The sequence below is a fragment of the Sparus aurata genome, chromosome 9 (genome assembly GCF_900880675.1).
Source record: "Sparus aurata chromosome 9, fSpaAur1.1, whole genome shotgun sequence".
Taxonomy (NCBI): domain Eukaryota; kingdom Metazoa; phylum Chordata; class Actinopteri; order Spariformes; family Sparidae; genus Sparus; species Sparus aurata.
Window position 1 is genome coordinate 738,888 of NC_044195.1, and position 22,529 is coordinate 761,416.

The 22,529-nt window shown below is 41.6% G+C and overlaps 2 protein-coding genes across 28 annotated transcripts in view; one reads left to right on the top strand and one right to left on the bottom strand.

Moving 5' to 3' along the window:
* Positions 1 to 22,529, bottom strand: part of caska (calcium/calmodulin-dependent serine protein kinase a) — a 253,409-nt gene that overhangs the window by 97,889 nt on the left and 132,991 nt on the right. For all 22 annotated transcript variants that reach the window (XM_030428180.1, XM_030428183.1, XM_030428178.1 and 19 more), the window contains 3 exons: positions 6,871 to 6,973; positions 4,732 to 4,907; positions 4,182 to 4,304 (listed from right to left, as the gene is read on the bottom strand). In XM_030428180.1, the coding sequence (XP_030284040.1) occupies positions 4,182 to 4,304; positions 4,732 to 4,907; positions 6,871 to 6,973 (402 nt within the window). The remainder of the gene's footprint in view (positions 1 to 4,181; positions 4,305 to 4,731; positions 4,908 to 6,870; positions 6,974 to 22,529) is intronic.
* LOC115587977 (probable G-protein coupled receptor 34) lies at positions 8,101 to 15,918 on the top strand. 6 transcript variants are annotated; one of them, XM_030428186.1, is made up of 4 exons: positions 8,101 to 8,623; positions 9,067 to 9,679; positions 9,772 to 10,186; positions 11,900 to 12,322. In XM_030428186.1, exons 2-4 carry the CDS (start codon positions 9,111 to 9,113, stop codon positions 12,194 to 12,196), a joined length of 1,281 nt encoding a protein of 426 aa, XP_030284046.1. In that variant the 5' UTR covers positions 8,101 to 8,623; positions 9,067 to 9,110; the 3' UTR covers positions 12,197 to 12,322. The 6 variants fall into 6 exon arrangements, with proteins under 6 accessions (XP_030284046.1, XP_030284045.1, XP_030284049.1 ...); XM_030428185.1 differs by having other exon boundaries at positions 8,103 to 8,546; XM_030428189.1 differs by lacking the exons at positions 8,101 to 8,623; positions 9,067 to 9,679 and adding exons at positions 14,767 to 14,898; positions 15,007 to 15,918 and having other exon boundaries at positions 10,108 to 10,186; positions 11,900 to 12,738.

The following is a 22,529-nucleotide window of genomic DNA, read 5'->3' on the forward strand; positions in this document are numbered from 1 at the left end:
ATCAGGCTGAGGGTTGGCCATTGGCGGGCCTTCGGTGAACCTCTGTAGCCCTAGTTATTGTGGTGTGTCCTTCACCATAAGTAAAGGTCAATTCCTGTCTGCGGGTTTTCTTTTGAGCGTGTAGAAACGGCAGAGACCATCCCTGAGAGAGATCATTTTGATTGGCTGTTCAGCGACATGACACAGTCAGTGCAAAAGAAAACAAACAGAAAAAGAAAGGGAAAGCTTGATTTCACCCTTTTAGTGCAGGCAACACAGCAGTCAGCCTTACAACTCTGAGCACCTGAAATATTGTAAAGATGGACAGCTAAAAAATGATTCACATCAATGCAACAGAACTTGAAATATGTAAGGCTTGATGTAATGTTGTTTATCCTGTCTGTCTGACAGACAGACAGACAGACAGACAGATGTCACTTAGCTTTAGGGCTGGGACGACGCGTCGACGTAATCGACGACAGAAATTCGTTGACATGAATAATTTGCTTCGTCCCAAACAGGAAGTGGTAGTACCTGCGGAGGCTGAGAATAGCCTCTCTCACACAGAGACGCTGCATTAACGCCGCAGCGGCGGTTCATCAATTTTCCGCCGTTGGTCATTCACACAGTACAAAGCACCGCTGGAATAAAGACGAACCGCCATGTAATTCACACAGAAAGCTGCGCTGCCGCTCCTAAAGAGACGTGACAGTACACGTCATGATGATGACGTCAGGGTGTTTCCCCGGTGTCCCCCCGTCAATCTAAACCCGAAGACCCGTTATAATGTGTAGTGATTGAGAACCCGGCCCCCTAAACATCCTGGAAGGTTGCGTTGTTCGCGCTAAATTACATTATAACATAATCACCATCAGTAAACAGGTCGCTGCATGACTCTGTCACTTGCGGGGACGGAGGCTGTTTTCTGGGGGAAAGTTCACTGAAGTCTCGGTCGGGAGGGCTGACCATCACGGTGATTTCTAAAAACACAACCACTTGAGTGAGTTAAAGGTTTTTGCTGGCGACAGAAGCTGTTTTTCGGGCAGAAATGTGACGAAGAGTTGGTAGGACAGGTGGGAGGACAGACGTTGCTCCGCCTATAACTGCAGTATTTTTTTCCTCATATAAGTTACCAACGACAGTTACAGTTACTACGTTACTTTTGTTTGGTCATGTAATCGTTCGAAAAATAATCGTTTGGGACAGCTCTACTTAGCTTGGTTTCTTGGCCTGCTACTTTTGGCAGTTGTTTGTAGATCTTTATATCCTAATTCAATTTCCCACCATTGTAGCAGTCCACCCACAGTGGGGGCCAATAGGGAGGTGCAGGGAGAGTCAAGGAGAGAGAAAAAGAGGAGACAGAGCACGTACAAACAGTAATGTTGATCAGCTGTTACTATGCATCTCCCCTGCAGTGTTCATTGTGAATCCTCTGCTTAAATAATACTCAGTTCTAAACGACAGTTTCAGTTTTGTTAACTGCGTGCCCCTGGGTGATTTTGAAGTGAGATTCCCTCTCTTTTACGCTCCTTCTGAACTGCTGGTCAGCACCCTGTCTGTGATCCAGGACCTTTTGGTTTACAAATTAAGCAATTTGGTCTTGGCACACTGTCTCTGTGTTGTCAGTGTGTCAGAAAGCTGCTGTGGAACTTTGATCAAGAGGCAGTGTTGCCATGAGCACTGTCAAAAATACAGAGGTAACATTTCAGGATGTGAAAAGTGCACTGCGGTTAATGTGAATAGGTCAAAAAAGTGTGTTGAGTAACAGAAAAGAGGAAGAAGGGAAGACGATTGGTTTCCTGGACTGTGTTTTGTTTGCATGTTAATGAAGTGCTTGTGTTTTGTTTATACAAATATAAGTATGTCCTGTAGTGCTACATTCAGATTGTTGTGGTATATAAACAGGGATAGGAAATCAACACTTAACAGCCAGAAATTCTAATGTTGATACTTGAACTGGACCTTGCAAATACAAATTTATGATCTAAACATGTAGCACGTAAGCAGGGATGCCCCTTAGAACATTTGATTATTTAATCTATGTGTCAAACAGCACCCAGAGGAACTGCTAGTCTCACGGTCCCCAGTTGAAGACACAATAAAAGCTTCTGTTGACAACACAAGACAAGCAAGTACACCACTGTACCAGCACTCACAGTTATTGTTTTCCTATTTGAAAAGCTGGGCCATCCAAGCGACTGAATATTATGTGATGGCTTTAGGCTACATGGTTGCACTGCTGTACTCTTGTTCTAAAAAAAAAGAGACCAAAATGTTCTAGTCTAAACTGTGGATGCACGCCGTAAAGGCCCACACTTACCATTTTCCAAAGCAGGAAATACATTTTCAGATTGCTATTTTGCAATGTTGCCAGGTTTCATTTTAGTTGTTTCATAGCAAATTGTTTTACTAACCTGTCAAATCAGACTCGACACAGCATAGTATAGGTCACTAACAGACCTATAGTTGATAAATGATTTAAGTATTTAAAATTTTGTTGGGGTACTTCTATTTTGACCGGCGCTGCCTTTCTAGATACTGGTACTGGTTTAGCGGATCAGAAATCCACTGACCAATTGCATGCAGTTAAGCCATCCCATGTGATGCTACTCAGCCAATCAAATCTATGCATTCCAGGCGATAAACATTGTGACTCTGAATACAGAAAGATTAAAGTGGTGAGAGCCCAACATGAGCAACAGAAATTGGAGGAGTGGGATGTAAGAGGGAAAGAAAGCGAAACTGTAAGACTGTTCAATTATTAAGATGTGTCAATATCTATCTGTTGTAAAATTGGTTGAGACTAGGGCTGCACGATATTGGAAAAAACTGACATTGCGATTTTTTTTAACCCTGCTAGAGGATTGAGAATGTTGTGTTATGTTAGGTGATGTCCTCTAGGTGGCAGCATAGCCAAGGCCAAATGTTGTTTATTCAGTAGTCAGTCTATAGCGCCACCGCTGGTATGTTGTTGACCTTTCGCCATGTTCCTTTTAAACAAAGAAGTGCCCAGTAAACCAGCCTCACTGACCTCCAGTGTCCATCCATTCTTTCAGTTATATCATAAAGATATTACACCTGCGATATACATTTTTAAAAATTACGTCCGTTTAATTTTCCTTCGGGTGTGGGTTGGGCGTCGGTAACAATTTATAGCGGGTCGGTGTGGAATGTAATTTGTGCTACTGTCCGAAAACAGGTCGGATGCAGTTTTAAGTATGGCGGGTATGGGCGGGTGCAGGACCCGTGCAGAACTCTGCTGTGTGGTACCGACATAAATGGTCAAAGAAATTAGTTGTGTTACCTCTCGTTGTGGCAACAGATTAAGACACTGTCGACACAGAACACGTGTTTGGTCAATATCATCCTTCTTGTAGCCGAAATAATTCCAGATAACTGACGCTGCTTTTCTTTTTGGCACCAAGTCTTCGTTTTTGGCAATTTTCTCTTGTTTGTTGCTAATTTTCAATGTTGTTACCAGCTACTCACTCCATGTGCAGTGGAATGGTCTGCTTGACTAAGAACTAACATGCAAGACTCTGCATGCCCAGTGTGTGTCAGGCACCCTTGAAATTAGATGAGTTCATTTGCGTCCTACATGCAGGCTCTGCGATGTGACTATTGCACACATCGCGATGACGATGCTCAAACGGTATATCGAGCAGCCCTAGTTGAGACTGTTAAAATGTGGATTATTAACAAAGAAAAAAGGGAATCTCAAGCTGCTGCTACACATTATTTTATATCTAAAAAAGTAAGAACTTTAAAATGCACCATTTTTAAAAAGCTATTTTATTTATTTTCACTATTTTATTTTAAATGCACCCTTCTTTTCCTTAAAGAGAGAAGAAAATAATACATATCTACAGTATTATTTAATATATATATTCATTTATAATATAATTAAATGTTAAGTGATAATAAATATTGTCAAAATGTTTTTGAAATGTTCTGTCTTTATTTGATTTGACAGTCAGTTCTTGATTACATGCAAACGTTGATACTACTACTAGGCTACTTTAGTATACTGTATATCACACATCATCATAATGCAAGTTAGACATTATGATGTTCCGGACCAATGCTTAAGGAAATTTTCTCTAACTGGACCTATGAGAACTTTAGTTGAATACCCCTGCAGTACAGTGACGAATTAACAACATGAACATGGCCTCAATTTGCTACTGAATGATCTCTATTACCTTGAGCCAGGGGTGGTTAAGAGCCTCGTAGACAGTGATCCTCTCAGCAGGGTCCAGCATCAGCATGCGCCTCACCAGATCCTTAGCACTCTCTGAGATGTGGCCCCACTGGCGAGGATTCATCTACACACACATATATATACACAGACTTTTTAGATAAAAAAACACATTTCTGGGATTGGCCAGTCCTGTGGCCCACACATAAGTAACAAGCTCTACTTATTCATCTGCACCTGGTCCCTTTGCAGTGCTAACACTTTCGAACTATGCATGCTTTTAATAATATCAGAAAAAGGATATCAATTACAGACAATGATAGCTGAATTAATTATATAGCTGGTAAATATATACATATATAGAAAGACATATAGACAGATAGACAGATAGATAGATAGATAGATAAAACTTCTTTAGATTTGAAATAACTCACACAAGTAATGAATGGGTGGGTTATCCCTGTTATGGTGGGGACTCTTGTGCTCGCTGAATGGGTATGTTAAATCATACTGCTGAATCTTTTGCATTCACTGACAGTAAATAAAAAGCTTACCTTGTATTTGCCCTTGCAGATGGCTTCAAACAGACGCTCCTTGGTTCCGTAGAAAGGCAGACAACCTGAGAGGAGGATGAAAAGGATGACTCCACAGCCCCACACGTCCACAGGTTTACCGTACGGCTCTCTCTTCACCACCTCTGGGGCCATGAAGTGGGGAGTTCCTACTCTACCTAGGATTACAAAGATGAGAGAGTTGTGGGTGCATCCCTCATGAACACTGGGAATGACAGTATACACAGCAATTGAAATGAAGATCCTAAAGTATGCACACTGAAGCAACATCACACACACAATTGCACTGAATCAGATTTCTTCACTATAAATTTCTATTCTAGTCTCAAGAGTTTCCTTCCAACTCTTTACGCACTTCATCAAAGTTTAGCTATATTGTATCCTATATGGGTATATGGTTACACAAAAGAGGAAACAAACCCTTTACTGTAGCTATGTTTCCTACAGGAGAGTTGTAAATGAACAGACAGCTCAAATCGCTAAAGACTACATGTGTTTTCATTATGCAGGGCCACACCATTAAGTGTGCCAAATTAGTTATTTGCAGTTCATGTTTATAGTGTACTCATGGATGTACAAACAACAATCAATGGATTACTTTGATACTGAAAAAACACTTCCTTGGCAAGTTCATCTTTTATTCTGGTTTCTAAGTGGATTTATATACGGAGCCCTGGATGTTTTTTTTTTTTTAAATCTCATACACGCGTCTTACTGTTAGACGCGTGCGCGAGATATTAATTCATCCGCCTTTTGACGTAATTAAATAGTGCAGTCGGTTAAATGCAGGCTTATTATCATTGATCGAGACCATCTTATAATTTCAATTGATCAATTAATTAATAAAAGTTAATGAAGTGTCTTATTATAGTTATTGTGTAATGGTAAGAGGTACATGTAATAGGTATTTTGATGATCCACCATGAGTGTCCAGGTGTAGGTTTTATTAACTATTATGCTAGCCTTGATGATGGAGGAGTTGTCAAGGCAATAGTAGTTTGGTTATAATAAATTTATTAAAAAACATTGCAGCCGTGACAACTGGCAATCAGAACAAACGATTAACAATGGATGCAGGTGCATATAGTGTCATATTCATGTGAAAGTTGTGACAGAAAACCTAAATTTACTAAAATACCTTCAGTTTTTGTCGACATTCTCACACAGACCACATTCTCTCGGCTTTCACCGTGACACTAAACATGTTTGTTGTGTTCTGTTATTATATACAACAGATATACCGGTACTATTGCTCTATACCACAAGGGGGCGCTGTTGTATAAGGCTGGTCGTAGTTAACGCCCTGTACGTAATGAGGTCAGAGTGCAACAAGATCACGACCATTGTACGACATGACGCTGCTACTGAGAACAATGTTAAAACATAAGTTGTTGAAGCAAACAGCACTTGTTCATGATTCCAGCGTCCCATCATTGTTGAGTTAACACCACGACGTTCACTTCATTCAATCATTTAAGCCAGAATGCCACTGCATCTTGCTTACTACTGCGAGTTATTATCTCGCGAGTGTGACTTACTGTATCTCGCATGCACGAGATACAGTAACTGGTGCGTGCAAGATAGTAAGTCGCACTCGCGAGACAAAAAAACCCATCCATGTCACCTCCAGGGCTCTGTATTTATAGATGCTAAGTCACAACGTACAATGTGATCCTTGGTAATGATCCACCCCATCTTCCCTGTGATGTCTGCCTAAAGCCCTAACTGAATGGAGGTTTATACGAGAGCCCAACAGTTACTCGGTTTTTGTTGATACAGATATTATGAAGTAAGAGACTCCGATATTGATATATTGGTCGATATAAGGACACTTTTTTCACTGATCCCTCAAATGTGGCTATCAAACACTTGTGACAAAGATGTTACAGAGAAAGGATTCTTATATTGGTGAATATTAGGCAACATGTATATGTACAACATCTTTATCTGTGATAAGCCAATACTGGATGATAATATCAGCCAACAGATATATTGGTCGGCCTACTTTAGACAACGTTTTGACAAAAATATGTTCAGGAACAGTTTAATCCTTTTTTGAAACAAGCAAACTATCTTAAAGTAATGGGTGTTTATGTTCTAGTGCAGTTGGGTTTACCATACCTCCTGCCACCAGTCCCGACTCTCCAAGCTGAATGGCTACTCCAAACCCCCCCAACTTCACTGGAGCAGAGTTCTCTTTGGATGCCAGCAGCACACAGTGAGGCTGAGAACGAGAGAGGATAGGAGAGAAGACTCATGATTTGATGGTGTTTTTTTGCTAATTAAAGAGTGTCACCTCACCCTTCCATAAATAACAAAATCACTTGTGCAAGACACATCCAGATCTCCAAACCATCACCCACCACAACCACACACACATAACCAATATTGTAAGGGGATCTTAAGAAAACCAATCATATACATGTTAGGTTCTGCTTCAGCATATTAAGTAGAATGTTTGTTGGTTTTAGTTTCAATTTGGTAGTTTCATTCATTTTTTTAAATAATTCTGGAAGGCTTTTTGCCTAAATTGAGTTTTTCATACATTGTGATACTATCACCTGTTATCAATGAACCTATTTACCTGTGCAATGTTCCAACAGGTTTCTGGTCTTTTGCTGGTTCTGTTCCAACTTGTCTGAGACATGTTGCTGCCATTAACTCAGAATAAGTTGATGATATAATACATTAAATAAATAGTCTTTGCACTCTTTTCAACTGAGTGAATGAAAAAAAGCATTAGCAAATTATCACATTCCGTTTTATTCTTGTTTAAAACAGTGTCTCAACTGTGTTCGAGCTGGGGTTGTAAGAGAACCAGAAGATAAAAGAATTCACAGCAATTGCTCAAGAATAAATTAGTCAACTTAAAAGTTGGATTTTGTCCATTTGTTTTTTGGACTGGGAGTAGATAAAGTAATACAACACAATTTTGGAAACTTCCACTTAGGAGAGGATTTAGTTTCCAGGCTGGTTAATTTACGCCATGTGTAAATTTGTTTGTGTACGGCACACACACAATGACTATTAGTAATGCCACTCACTGCTCTGATCCAACATTTCACAACTTGATGTCACAATCAACATTCAAGAGCAGGTATGATTCCTTTGACCCTTTGCCTACAAGTTCAGCTCTAGGGATTGATAGCAGTTACTGTCTCTTAAGTGGAAATTCAAACCATGCCATTGCTTTATTCTGAGGCACTGCTTTAATTATTGTGAGGGCATAGAGTGATATTTTGAGAGCCTTTTTTCTTTCACAGTTGGCTACACTCAGGATTTCTCTTCCTTATAATCATCAGGGCCAAAACTGGAAAGAATATTGTGTATATACAAGTGGTGCATGCTCTGTGATCCTAGTCCTTGCCCACATGCATCTAATCAGAAGGTCTGTTCTAAGCCCTGCCCTGTCTTTCTCCCTTTCTCAGCCCGAGATCTGCACAGTAGTTGCAAAGAAAGAGGGGGTTGACCACAGCTTGAAAATGTCTCTCTACAACATCACCACTTTATGCACTTCAGCATTCTCCTTCTTCTTTTGACAGCACAGCTGAGGAGGGCATGCGTCTTACAGAGAGGAAACAAAACAGAGGCAGACCACGCAGTGCTATTTTCATTTGATATTTTAATATTTAGTCAGTGAAAGATAGAGAGAAGCAAAAAAGTTGAGCATGGAGTGACAGAAGAAAAGGATCATGCACTTGAGACAGCAGGTTTCGGTTAGTTTTTCCTACAGATTAAACTCGAAGGGATATACTGGAGTGGCTCAGAGGACAAGAAAAGGACTGCAAAGACCACAAGTAAGCTACTAATCTTCAGCAATAGTGTGTGTACAAGAAGAAACAAGAGCAAATATTTTTTAGACTTCAATGACTAGGTGAGTACTTTGAAAAGTAAACAAGTTCAGATCTAAGCAGTACCTTCTAATTTGTCACACTGGCTGCAAGATAAGGACTGCATGCTATGACCGAGGCAAACTTTTTTTCCTCCTTTTTTTCAGTTGCTGATCTTTTGATACGAAATCCTTGCAGTGTGCTGATGTTATATAGATGAGTGTATTACCATACTAAAAATACAAATAATCATGAGTTCTGTTGACCTGTAGCATTATCAGCTGTTCTTCCTCAAACTTTCTGTGGTTAGCTGGTGTTGTATGTGATTATTGAGGGCAGGATTAGTGCTGATTTAGGGCTAATCCACACATCTTGACCTCACAAACCTGTAATAATGAGTAAAAAATGTTCCCACGTGAAGCAAAAATTCAAAAAACAAACAATAGTTAATAAAAGTATTTCACCAGTGTTTCATTCCCATTTGCAGGGCTGAGGATCACAAATATCACCATGGCATAAAAAATCTCCACCATGCCTGCCACAACCACTTTCCAGCCTCCAAATAGCTCTGTTTTCCTCATCACCACAAAGACCAGCGAAATGAACTCAACGACAACCCCTGACCCTCACCAAACATGTGTGGATTACGAGTCACTGCAGAGCCCACTGGCAGTGCTCTACTCTATATTCTTTGTCCTGGGTCTAGTTGGGAACATTGTGGCTCTGTGGGTTTTCTTCTGTATTGACTCTAAGAAGAACTCTGTGCGTGTCTTTCTTATAAATGTAGCTTTTGCAGACCTGCTGCTGGTGGTTTGTCTGCCATTCAGAATACTCTATCACAGCCAAGGCAATATCTGGAACCTGGGTCCCACCATGTGTAAAGTAGTTGGCAACCTCTTCTACATGAACATGTATATCAGTATCACGCTGCTAGGGTTCATCAGCGTGGATCGCTACCTGAAGATCCATCGTAGAACAGGGGTGCAGCAAAGACTGCGGTCCACAAGGTGGAGCATGGCCCTCTGTGTAGCAATCTGGATTGTGGGCCTTGCCCTGACTTTGGTGTTCCTAACATCAAAGAATGACTCACAGTTGACCAGGTTTGTTAAACCTATAATTAAACTTTCTTACATATTAATTCATTTTGTGATATGGGCATTTTGAGCTAACATAATGTGTTTGTTGTCTCCAGATGTTTCCACTACAAGCTGCTCCATAGTGCAAAGTGGAAGGCCTATATCAATATCTTTCTGGTGGTTGTCTTCTTGCTCGTTTTCATCTCTCTTGTGGTGTGTTATGGAAAGATTGCCCTAAAGCTTCTACGAACATCACAAGAGAAACCAGGCCTGCCCAATGCGCCGCACTACGCTCGAACTGCCAGGAAGTCCTTCTTCATCCTCTTCCTCTTCACCATCTGTTTTGTACCCTATCACACAGTCAGGGTGTTCTACATAAAAACTCAGATCACAGACACTTCATGTTTCTGGCAGGGTGTGGCCGACAATGCTAACGAGATGGCTTTACTTTTTTCTGCTCTCAACAGTTGTTTGGATCCTGTTATGTATTTCCTGTTATCCTCTTCAGTGAGGAAGGAGGTGTTGCGCTTGGTAAGCAATATATTTTGCATACGAGATGTTGCAGGAGTCAGCGGGAGCAGCTCCACTGTTGAGATGGACAGTAGGAATAGGAAGAGTGACAGAGGACAGGCAAGCATAAGCTTAACCAGCAATATGATGGAGAATAGGGTCAGTTCATCCCGCCTAGCTGGGCTGTAAAGATAGTCATACAGTGAACCTCCATTGGTCAAATGTTGACACGGGGGGGGAACCCAACATCACATTGCTAACCATTTCCATTTATTTGAATAAACAATCCTCCATTAAGTTACCCTTAGATTAGAATAGGATGATTACAGCAACTTGTTACAGGGAATGAAATTAACAGGATTGGATGAAGGTCAAAGGCACATTAAAAGTTGGACTTTGTACTACAACTGTATTTCTATATATGTCTATTGCATAAATATATACATAAAAGCAAACATATAATCTAAGTTTTTTTTCACCAATGGACATGGAGAGGACATGTAATGTACCCTTAGTTACTAGAGGCATTGTGTTGCGTCAGACGCCCCTAATTAGCATAAAGCAGCCTGAAGTCAACTTTATGCAAATGAGGAACGGGCAACATGAAACCCCATCCCTCAAAACATGATGTTTCAACACCAGAATGCATCACATACCATCACTCCGACGTTGTCTGCTGCTTCATGTGTTTGTGGGTGTGGGTGTACATATGTGTGTTTCTCAGTGATCTGAGTGGAGGTCTAAGCCCCTCCCACAGCTGCACAGAGTAGAGTTCTCTGCTCACTGAAACTTTCTTAATTGTCCTTGATTGTCAGGTAGAAGTAGAACAGCAGCACCACCCTGAGACAGAATAAAAACTGACAGAAACTGAAATGAAGAAGAGTGTCAAGTGCAGAAAGGGAAAGATGGAAACTCTGTATTTCATGTGAGAGGAACTCAAGCTAGGGAGTTAGATTTTTAAATACATTACTCAATATTTGTGAAAAAAACAAAAACAAAAACAGAATTAAACCTAGAAAAGGAGGACTGCAAAATGTGTCTTAAACTGCTTACATGATAATGAAGTTATGCAGCGTCCTGCTGTCTAGCATCACACCCACAAACCAGAGAGCTGCGCTGAGTGGTTCAATAGACCTCTACTTTGACAAAAAGCAGGAAGTTACAGAAAAAGCTTTTACTAAGACCGGTGTCATCCAGTGGTTAAACAGTTGAACTTCCTCTCTAAACATTTAATTTGAGGGAGCGTTCCGTTGTTTGAATCAACTCATCAGAGCTCCTATTAATGGTATGTATATAACATTCTTGTTACGGTATTACATAACATTAATTACATCTATGGCTTGACAAAGGTGACTTACACTTTCTTCCTATTATAAACACATTGGGACTAATTTTGAGTTCAGTGTCTTGCTCAGTGACTTAAGAAAAGGATATAATTAGTGACAACCTGCTCTATCAAGTTCTAAATTCTAAAATATGTTGACGGTTTTATGCGCATAGTAACACTGTTATTCTTATATCAGCATTGGGGAAATTACTTCCCTTTTTGATCATCTTTCAGTTTATCTTAAACTATGTGGCACTGAGTAAAGTCTGTTTCAATATGAGCTCCCTAGATTAATCAAACCTTTGAAAAGATTAGATACAATTTTACATACTCTACATATGTAATTGAGCTGTAAATCATAGCAGATATGCTTGTCTCCCTTGACCATTACTTTTGTGTTCTTACAGATCAAATGGAGTTGTCCACTTTCCAAACTTCTCCACCAGATAACACTACCTCCTCCTCTGCGCTCTCCCTCTGCCCCACTGCAGCCACCCTCTTCTTCCTCCCGTCCGTCTACACAGTCCTCTTTCTCACCGCTCTTCCAGGCAATGCATTGTCTTTGTGGGTGTTCCACAGATGCATCTCCACCATCTCCCCCACCCACATGTACTTGTCCCACCTGTGTATCTCCAATCTGCTGCTCTCCTTCATCGCACCCTTCCTCGCAGCCTACTATGCCCAGGGCTCAGTCTGGACCCTAAGCGGCATCCTGTGTCAGCTCGTCCTGCATGGTATCACGCCAGTGCTCCACATTAACATCTACATTAGCCTCATGATCGTCACTTGGGTGGCCCTTAGCCGCTTTGCAGCCCTCATCCGGCACACTCACGCCTCCAGGCCTAGCATCTGCACAATACTACTCCCACACGGCTTCTACACATGTCTCATGAAGACCTCTTTTGCTAGCAGGGTGTGTGCTGCAATGTGGGTGTTAGCGGTAGGGGGCATTGTGCCTGTGACAGTTTACTATTCAGTGAACGAAGCTGCTGCAGCAGACAAGGATGGAGAAGTTAAAAAAGGAGGACGTGCAGAGGTGTGCTACAACCCTGCAGTGGAAATAGGGGGCAGTCTGTCTGCAACCTTTACTGTGCCTGTTATAACCATGTTCTTTGTGTTTTACCTGCTGGTGCTGCTGTCCTACCTGACAGTGTTGAGACATATAGAGCGCTCACGACGCAGCACAAAGGTCACCACTTCCCAAAGCCTGTTGGGTAAAGTGCTCCGAAACATTGTGGTCATTCAGGTGGCTATGAGTTATATTATACTTAATGATCTTGTTTTGTCACCCTTGAAGGGGCAATATGTCAGAAGATGCCAGAATTTCAAAACATTGAAAAAAAGTGTGAGGAAACAACAGTGTTGACGTTATGTCAAAGAAGCTTTTGTTGCGTCTTTCAGAGATGCATACTGTAGTTAGCATGCTAACCAGCAGGCCCTGGCCCATCCTGTCTCCTAATACCATTTCTTACCACAAGAGACAATACAGAGACAGTATAGCCCCCACAATTTAATTCAACCTAATAAAAAAATTTACTCAAAAGATATCAAGAAAGGAAATTGGTTTGCACCTATTTTTCTCACTAAACAGAAAAATACAGCTACAACCTGAATTCAAGTTTCTCTCTTTTTTACGGGACTAAAACAAGCTTCTTTACATTACTTACTGGTCATGAAAAACTAGACAAAAAGAAAATAAAACCCAAATCGGTCTTTCAACAATCACCTCTCAAAATAAATCCTTGATTCACAGAGTTAGATGTGAAAATATTCTGACTCCTGAACACCGTTTATACCCGTGGCTGATGCACAATTCTGAACTCAGTGTTCAGTCCCATTCTGGTATCCAGCTGGGTCCACTGGGAGGCTAACTGACTGAGCCCAGCTACCTGCACTGTGGGCAAACTTCCGTCAGCTAATAGGGCCACTTAGCTGCATGGCTGACTGAGCTACTTGCTCCGTATTGGGAGCTACTTTTGAATTCTGGCTGTTCTGGCTTAATAATTGCACCTTTTAAGGAATACATTGCTTTTTTAAAGCCCCAGTACAGACTTTTCATTTAGTGTTGATTTTGGCGGCCCCGCTGGACGAAAGCGGTAGTGTTTTGCCGGAATGGAGACTGCATTTCCCATGAGCTCTGGCGCCCACTGTCGTGAAGACGTTTGTCTGGCCGGCGCGTGTAGATTTGTTTTGGAAACGTCGGAAAGACGACGGGACTTGCTTTGAAAACTTTTTTTTTTATCATTATTATTTTTTAGCAGCTACCTGCAGCGTGCATATGGATGAGGTAATGTGTCTATTTGTATTTCTACTTAATATAATATGCCGCCGGTGAAACAAAGTAATGCTGCTGTTGCACTGCAATTTCCCAGCTATATATATTAAGTTACCCACGGTGCTACAGAGCTAGCGTTACAGCAAAGTCACAGTGATTGTGATGGATGTTTTGTTCTAAGTAAGAAACTGAATCATTTATAATGACAGAGGATATTACCGATGCATCGTTGCAGGTCGGCTGGGCTGATCACACAGCTGAAATGGATGCGTGATCTAAGACGTTTGTTGTCGTTTTCACGAGTGTAGTATCTAGAGCTAATCTAGTGGTAACGTTAGCCAGTTTTGCTGTAACAACATGAATTCATGTATTGCTGTAAACTACGTCCTGCATTACATTTCATAAATGAAATAAAATGTACAAACCTGTCTAGGAGGAATCGAGCAAATTCTGGATCCGACCCTCCCTTCAAGCCCCGCAACTCTCTCCATCTCTGGAAGGAATCGCCAATGTTTATCCGTGTTTTAGCCCTAGCTCGATCGGATTCCCTCTTGGCCTTTCGTTGGTCTTCGGTTCGAATTCTTTTTCTTTTCTTTGTCTCATTATCAGCCATGACAAAAGTTTTAGCTCGGTTAGCACTGGCTAGCGTAGCAACAAAACAGCTAAGCCGTATCCTGAATGTCGTCAGTTCCGGTCTGACTGCCGTAAATCGTTTCGTCAGTGGTTCGACCCGACCAAGGCCTTTCAGAGGTATAGAATTAGACTACTTAGAAAAAGCGTATCTTCATGCTGATGGGCTCATTTGCTGTTGTAGGTAACAGAGACACATCAGCAGAAACCAGAGACTTTTCTATATCCAGTTAAAAACTCCGTACAGGGGCTTTAATTGTAATTAATTTCCATTTCTCAAAAAATCTATGTCATAAAATCAGCATCATCGTTGGCTTTTCATAATAATGGGCAGCACTGTTAAAATATTTTCTCATTTAATCATTCCAGGTTGTTCTTTCAGTTTGTCTGCTGCCATACCATATCTTCAAACCCATCTTCATTTCTCTGGCCCATGATCAACATCAGGCGACATTATCACCTGGTCCCAACCACTGTCATCCGCTCTCCAGTTTTGTTGAGGTGACTAAATTTCACCCAAATGCAAATACTATTCTCTACTACATAACTGATTTATAACAGCTTGCATGACTATATTGACCACACCTAACATGTTCACTCTTCCTCTAGTTGAAGAACTGCCTGCTGCTCCTGGCTGCACTGAGAGGTTCAACCGACCCTTTGATGTACTTCTTGTTAGACAAGACTTTCCGTCATCAAACCCTCAGACTATTAAGGTGCAAAAGGAACGAACCAAGCAGACAAATGTCTTGGTCAGTAACAGGAAGTGCCAATCAGAATGCTGGACAGTTGGGGGATGGACAAGTGGCTATTGCGACTGTGGGAACGACTTAATGAAAGTGTAACCACACTATTCTGAACACATCGGGAGCCTTCTCTCTCCTCCCTCTAGAAGCAGACATGCTGTTTTACTTCATCATTAACTCGGTCAAAACGTGTGTTGAAGCGCAATGATTATCAGATCCTGTGTGTCAGAATCTTGGTTGGATAATAATTTGTTACTCAGGACTATCTAAAGTTAGGGTTAGTTTATTGCACATAATGTGTATGTGCATTAGCTCCATGCCAAGCTGCTGCTGGACAAACCAATATATTGTAAGTCTAGTCTACAAACTAGATGTTGGTGTTGTAAAGCACACACACACAGATCTCTGTGAGAGCTCGCCCATCATCTCCAGGTAAAACAGCAACAGACAATGAACAAGGCTCAAAATCAATGCGCAAATAAATAAATGTGGTAAATAATGAACCAATGGACAAGACTGAAGACAAGTTTGTGTGACACTTTTCCCCACTCTGACTCAGGCTCTTTTTTGTATGATAAATGTGCACAGTCCACATATGGCCCTCTGCGATGGGTGTGTTGTTTTTGCGTGAAAAAAAGCAAAGAAAAAACACACCAAGGTTTTCTGTTTTTTTTTTTTTTTTTACCAGATAAAACAATTAAAAAAGGGAAATGACAACATGCTGTAGCCATGGCATTTAGAGCTCAGTTTGAAATAAACACGGTTATCACATGCAGTTGTGTATCTGTTCTGTATCTGTTTTTAATTCCTCCCTTGTCTTTTTTCTTATTGAGTGCCCATTACTGCTTCTATTTTCTTATCAAAATCTATTTATAAATCACTTTTTTAATTTATTTTTATTCTTTTATTAATTTCGGTTTTTACATTTACATGTTAAAATGATATGTTGTTATTTTTTTCTTATTTTTTTAATTTATTTAATAGTTATTTTAAACTCTGTTTTAAAGGTGCTATATAGATAAAGTTTATTAATATATTATTATATCATTATGCTCTGACAGACGTTGCAGGGGATGCTAGAATGCTAGTGGACCTAGCTTCAAACTTAATAATGAATCAGTGAACACTGAATAAAACATTGTGTTACCTTTTTGACATTTTCCCTGCTCTGACTCGACTCATTTGTAAAGATGAATGTGCACAGTCTGCATATAGTCTTCTGGGATTTTGCCACAAAAAACAAACAAAAATAGTTGAAGGGGCGCGCCATTTAGCTCATTTGGTAGAGCAGGCGTCCCATGTACAGAGGCTTTGTCCTTGCCGCAGCAGCCCCAGGTTCCATTCCCGGCCTGGGGCTCTTTGCTGCGTGTCACTCCCCCTCTCTCACATCCTGTTTCCTGTCGTATCTTGAGCTGTTCTATCGATAAAGCCATAAAAAGGCCAAAAAAATAAAAAAGTTGACAGATGTCACTTGCAATTGTGTACATGAGACATACATTTAATCATTATCAGGAGTTGTACAGTATCTCTGTAGCCTACGGTATTTGTGAATTTGTGATGTGCAAGGATGGCCATCAGGTGCACTGAGGAGAGAGCATGTCTATGCTGCTTATACAAAGAACAGAGGAGTATAAGGCAGTGAAGAGGTGAGCAGAGGCATTGGGGGTGCAGATGGCAGCCCTGAGAGAGGAATTGAAAACCTGGAGGGCCAACCCCAGACTCACCTCAACAATCGGTTTTCCCATTAGCACCCGGACATGGAAATACGTGAGGTCATACAAAAGGACCAGCTCTCTTCCGATTGAGCCAGGGCAGCATGGATTACTATGGGTGTTTGCTTTTCCGATTTGTTACACCACAAGACAAATACCTGGCTTGGTGTGTCATGACAAAACGCTACAACAGTGGCAGTCAGAGATGAGATATTTAATGTTCAAAATGATAAACTTTATTTTTTTTTTGCAAACATTCACTCATTTAGAATTTGACACTCACCTGTTTCCTGTGCAATGTTCCAAACAGGTGTTTTTTGAGCATTCCTCAACTTTCCCAGTCTTTTGTTGTCACTGTCCCAGCTTTTTTGGAAGTGTTGCAGGCACCAAATTCAAAATGAGTGAATATTTGCAAAAAAACAATAAAGTTTATCAGTTTAAATATTGAATATCTTGTCTTTGTAGTGTAATTCAACTGAATACAAGTTGAAAAGTATTTGCACATCATTGTATTCTGTTATATTTACGTTTTACACAATGTCACAACTTCAATGGAATTGGGGTTTGTAAATGCATTTTTCACTAACTTGCTGAAACCAGTTCCTTACTGAATCACTGCAGCTGTTATTTACATATTTCGTCAGCTTCATTACAAATGCCAGCAGCCCGAGAGTATTATTAAAGCCTCTGTATTTGGTGAATATACTGTGTATACACACAGAACGTGTGCAATATGTGTGAGTGTGTGCATTCTCACATTCATTTTTCGTTTTTGAGAGAAAGGCACAAGTTTCCCTAGAGATGGCATTAGTGTTTATGCTTTGTTGTTCAAAGGCACACACACAGTGTCAGATTATTGCTTCAGTTTGTTCTAGCAAAACGCTCTGACATAAAGGATCATCACTACCAGCCCTCTCAGGAACTCAACAACAAAGAGCACTTTCAAAAGTTATCAGTCTATGAAAACAATTTAGTTATGTTTGTTCTGAGGAACACCTCATATGATAAGAGTGCAGAGGGAAATCCTGCATGAAACTTCTAAAACTGAAATGTAATTAAAAAGTAGATGGGCACAGAGTGACCTCTATCAATGCCAATAATCCACTCTTCTACAACACGGAAATCTGCAGGCACCACCACTGCGTTTGTCTGGATACATTTACAAAATGATTTGAATACTGCCTAAAGCTGGTTGTGCCTAGCTGGAAGCCTCATATTCTCAGCTGGGCCTAATGCCCTGTCTTGCAATGTTAAAAGTTGTCCATCAGCTCCATAATGCCGATCTGCTTCAAAATTCAATGGATTCTTCTTCTACACCCTAACACCAAGATTCATAACCGTAGTAGTAGTAGAGACACTTGGTGGAGGTAATATGCTATACTCAACAAACCTAAGACTGCCGTGTTAGTAAAGTCTCACTTCCTGTTTCACACATTTTCAGTAGCTAGAAGCTGTTGAACCAAGTGTAAGTTTGAATGTAGGTTAGTCTGAATGTAGCGCACTACACTCAGTATAGCACTGTGCACTTATTATTTAAAATAGGTGAGAGCATTAGGGATTTTATGTTGTTGATATGGGAATCATCACTTGTACCCAAGGTTACCTGTAACAGAAACCTGTAACAGTCAATTCACCAAAATGAGGCGTTTTTGATATATTTTACTGCCACCCTCACCTTAGTAAAGACATCAAAGTAACAGGAGAAATTAGTTGACTGATTATGAATGAGTGATGTTAAAACATTAAGGTCTATAACATGTTAATCTCAATAATTTGGCTTCTTCCAATGTTTGCGTGTTGCATTTGATTATGATTGACTTACATTACGTTTGAGCAAAAGGACTGATGTGTCAACTGAACAAAGTGCTTAATTTGCCATGAATCCAAGTTGTTACACCATTGTAGTCAGTGCTTCTGTTATTATGCATATTTTGTCCAAATGTGTACATCCACTGAATAAAGAATTATACATTGACGTAGCTCTGAACTGCACATGCACAGCACAAAAATCACATATTCACTTGAAACAAAGTGATGTCTGGTGTTGGGAACCTCAACCATGACCATAATAGGAAAAAAAATAAATATGTTCAACTCAACTCTCAAGTCTTGCACTTTGGTCTTTAAGATAGACCCTACGATGGTACAACAACTGTGCTTAGATCAGACAGACAGCCAAACAAAGACAGCTGCAAATGCATAACAAAAACTGGCATGATTGTAAAAAGCGCTGTGAGAAAAACAAAGTTGTATTTTTGCCATCAAACCTGGACAACTTCCAAGCATTTTAAACGAGCAGTATGTCTAAAAAAACACAGATCTCAAGTAGATCTCAAAGGCATGCACTCCCACTGAATGTGGGGATGTGACTATGAAACCTTAATGTTAGAGGTTCATTGTTGTTACCTCAAGGCCCAATGGATGCCATCAAAGAAGCAAAAATTGGTGTAAAGTGTATCACAAAGAGGTCTGAGTGGATAAGGCCATTTTACCTTGTAAAAACAGCTGACATTCAAGTAATCAGCGAGATGTGTTGGCTCTCCATCTGTCTCACTTCTACCTATTCATATGCAGAATGTGCATTTGCTCTGCAGCCAGGTTTGGATAAAGCCAAGGGTTGGGACTGACATGTGAGTACATAGTCACATTCATTCAATTTCGTCACCTTTCCAGAACTGTGGCTCAGACTTGGCTGCCTGTAAGTTCAAAAGATGACAAAGGATTTTTGCTTAGCTTGCCACAAAGTATGGAAGCGAATCTGTTCCATAATCCAAATTAAAATGCATTAGCAGAAATGCTTTTTCAGTTCAAGGTCATCGCTGCATTATGTGACTGATAAATAAAATGAGTAATAAATGATCCAAATTGCATTTTCATTTTCTTTTTCAAGACTGCTCATTTTGTAACTTAATCAAAATGATAAAGAAAATTACATTTAAGATTTAATTTTCAAAAGATGCCCCAGCAAATAGTTACCAAAATTCAATTTGAAATGTCAAATTTGAAAAATAAAATGCAATTGCAGAAATGCTTTTTCATTTTAAGGTCATCGCTGCATTATGTGACTCATAATAGAATTAGTAATAAATCATCCAAATTGCATTTTCATTTTCTTCTTCAAGACTGCTCATTTTGTCACACGACTAAAAAGAAAATTGCTTTTACGTTTTCAAGCCCGCCCCCCGCAAAATTTTTTCCAAAATTCAATTTGTATTTGCAATCCCAAGCGGCGCAGGAGAGTGATGTCAGCGGCCTCTGTTCTCCTGCAGCCCCCAGTCTGACCGACCGTGCTACGCATCTAATACGTTAGGGGGCGGCGGTGTGCATACTCGACGCTCAAGCAAGAGGAGAGACAAGAGGAGAGTGTGAAGGCTGTGTTGGTAGCATACCAACGTGTGCGCATGCGCGAAAAGCTGCAGGCTGCCTGTTACGTTGCTACAGCCTTTGTGTTCACTTTTTGAACTTTAACTTTATTTAACTCTTTTTGTTCGTTATTGTTACTTCACTGTAACTCTGTGAAGTCCTGCCCTCTCTAACGAGGTTGTTTTTATTGAGTTTTTGTGCTTTCATCGTGTTGTTTTTTATAAAATGCCGCTTCCACCCGGACAAGCTGTTTTTGTTTACTCTGGAGAACAGCTGATCGCGCTAATGCCGACCGGCATTGTGGCCAGATCAGCTGACATACCACCTGAACTCTGGAGAAGAACACACAGGGGATGCAGAGGAGGGAAGCAATGTCGGGGGATGAGAGGAGGATCGAGGCTTATGGAGAGGAGAAGATTTAAGCCCTGTCTCCGGTCTGTTGTTATGGGAAATGTACGGTCCCTTAGCAACAAATTGAACGAGCCAACGGCACTAATGCGGAGCCACACGGAGTACCGGGAGTGCAGTCTGATGGTGTTTTACTGAGACATGGCTGCACAGGGACATTTCGGACCGGAACGCCTCCGTGGATGGTTTCCACACCGTCCCGGCTGACCGGGATTGTACCGAGAGCGGTAACCGGAAAGGCGGGGGGCTTGCCGTTCTAGTGAATAGCAGATGGTGTAATCCTGGTCACATCACAATTAAAGAACAGCTTTGTAGCCCGGATGTTGAACTGCTGGCCGTTGGACTCCGTCCATATCATCTGCCTAGAGAGATCCCGCATGTCATCATTGTTGTCCTGTACATCCCTCCCTTTGCAAACCCAACATCTGCCTGCAGCACCATACACACCAGCATCTCCAAGCTCCAAGTAAACACCCCAGTGCCCTCATCATCACGTCAGGAGACTTTAACCACGTCACCATGGATACAGTTCTGCCGACATTCAAACAATACATCAGCTGTCCTACCAGAGAGGAGAGGACCCTGGACCTTATGTTTGCTAACATTAAGGATGCATACATCTCCTCTTCTCTCCCCCCTCTGGGCAGGTCAGTTCACGACCTGGTTCACCTCAAACCCTGCTATGTGCCTCTGGTGAAGAGGAATCCTACGACCACAAGGACTGTGAGGAGGTTGTCAGATGTGGCTCATGAAGCACTGCAGGGCTGCTTTGATGTAACTGACTGGCCTGCACTCTGTGAGCCCCATGGGGAGGACATTGATGGGCTCACAGAGTGCATCACAGACTACATTAACTTCTGTGTGGACTGCAATGTCCCTGCTCGGACTGTTACCTGTTACGCTAATAATAAACCTTGGATAACTAAGGACATTAAGGCCATCCTTAATGAAAAGAAAAGAGCGTTCAGAGAGGGCAACCGTGATGAGGTGAGGAGAATGCAGGGGGTACTCAAACTTAACATCAGGGAGGCTAAAGACAATTACAGGAGAAAGCTGGAGAATAAACTCAGGCGAAACAACAGGAGGGATGTGTGGAGTGGCATGAGAACCATCACCGGGTTCCAGAAGACTGGTAGCATGGGGTTGGAGGGCCGTGTGGATCGGGACAATGAACTGAACCTTTTTTTCAATAGGTTTGATACTGCGGCCCCTCTCCCACAAGACTCTGCTGCTGGCTGCCCAACAACAACTGCCACTTTAACTCCCCCTTCTCCTCCTTACAGACCCCTTGTCTGCCCCCCACCACCTCAATTTACACCCACCTACTCCACCCCTCTCCCCTGCTCTGCATCATGTCCTCCACAACCTGAGGACCTCACCTCTCCCCAAACTGTCAACTCTACAGTGTTCTTCACGCCTGACCTGGTGAGAAGACAGCTGACTCCACTCCACTCTGGCAAAGCTGCAGACCCTGACGGTGTTCTTCCCAGGGTGCTTAAAGCCTGTGCCCCCTAGCTGTGTGGAGTACTCAGTCAAGTTTTCAACCTGAGCCTGCACCTACAGAGGGTCCCTGTGCTGTGGAAGACGTCCTGCCTCGTTCCTGTGCCAAAGACGCTGCGTCCCAGTGGCCCTCAGGACTACAGACCAGTGGCCCTGACGTCTCACATCATGAAGACCCTGGAGAGGCTCGTCCTGGAGCAGCTAAGGCCTATGGTCAGGCCCTTCACTGATCCACTACAGTTCGCCTACCAGCCCTGCCCGGGAGTTGATGAATACAGGACTGTTGTGGGTTACTTTGTCACTTGGTGTGAACTGAATCACCTGCAGCTCAACGTGACGAAGACAAAGGAGCTCATAGTGTATCTGAGGAGGGCAAAAACACCAGTGACCCCTGTTTCCATCC

Bases quoted from the DNA above. Each gene is read 5' to 3' on its own strand.
- LOC115587977 (XM_030428186.1), top strand. From the start codon at position 9,111: ATGCCTGCCACAACCACTTTCCAGCCTCCAAATAGCTCTGTTTTCCTC. The intron at 9,680-9,771 runs GTTTGTTAAACC...TGTTGTCTCCAG, and splicing joins AATGACTCACAGTTGACCAG to ATGTTTCCACTACAAGCTGC. The intron at 10,187-11,899 runs GTAAGCAATATA...GTGTTCTTACAG, and splicing joins GGAAGGAGGTGTTGCGCTTG to ATCAAATGGAGTTGTCCACT.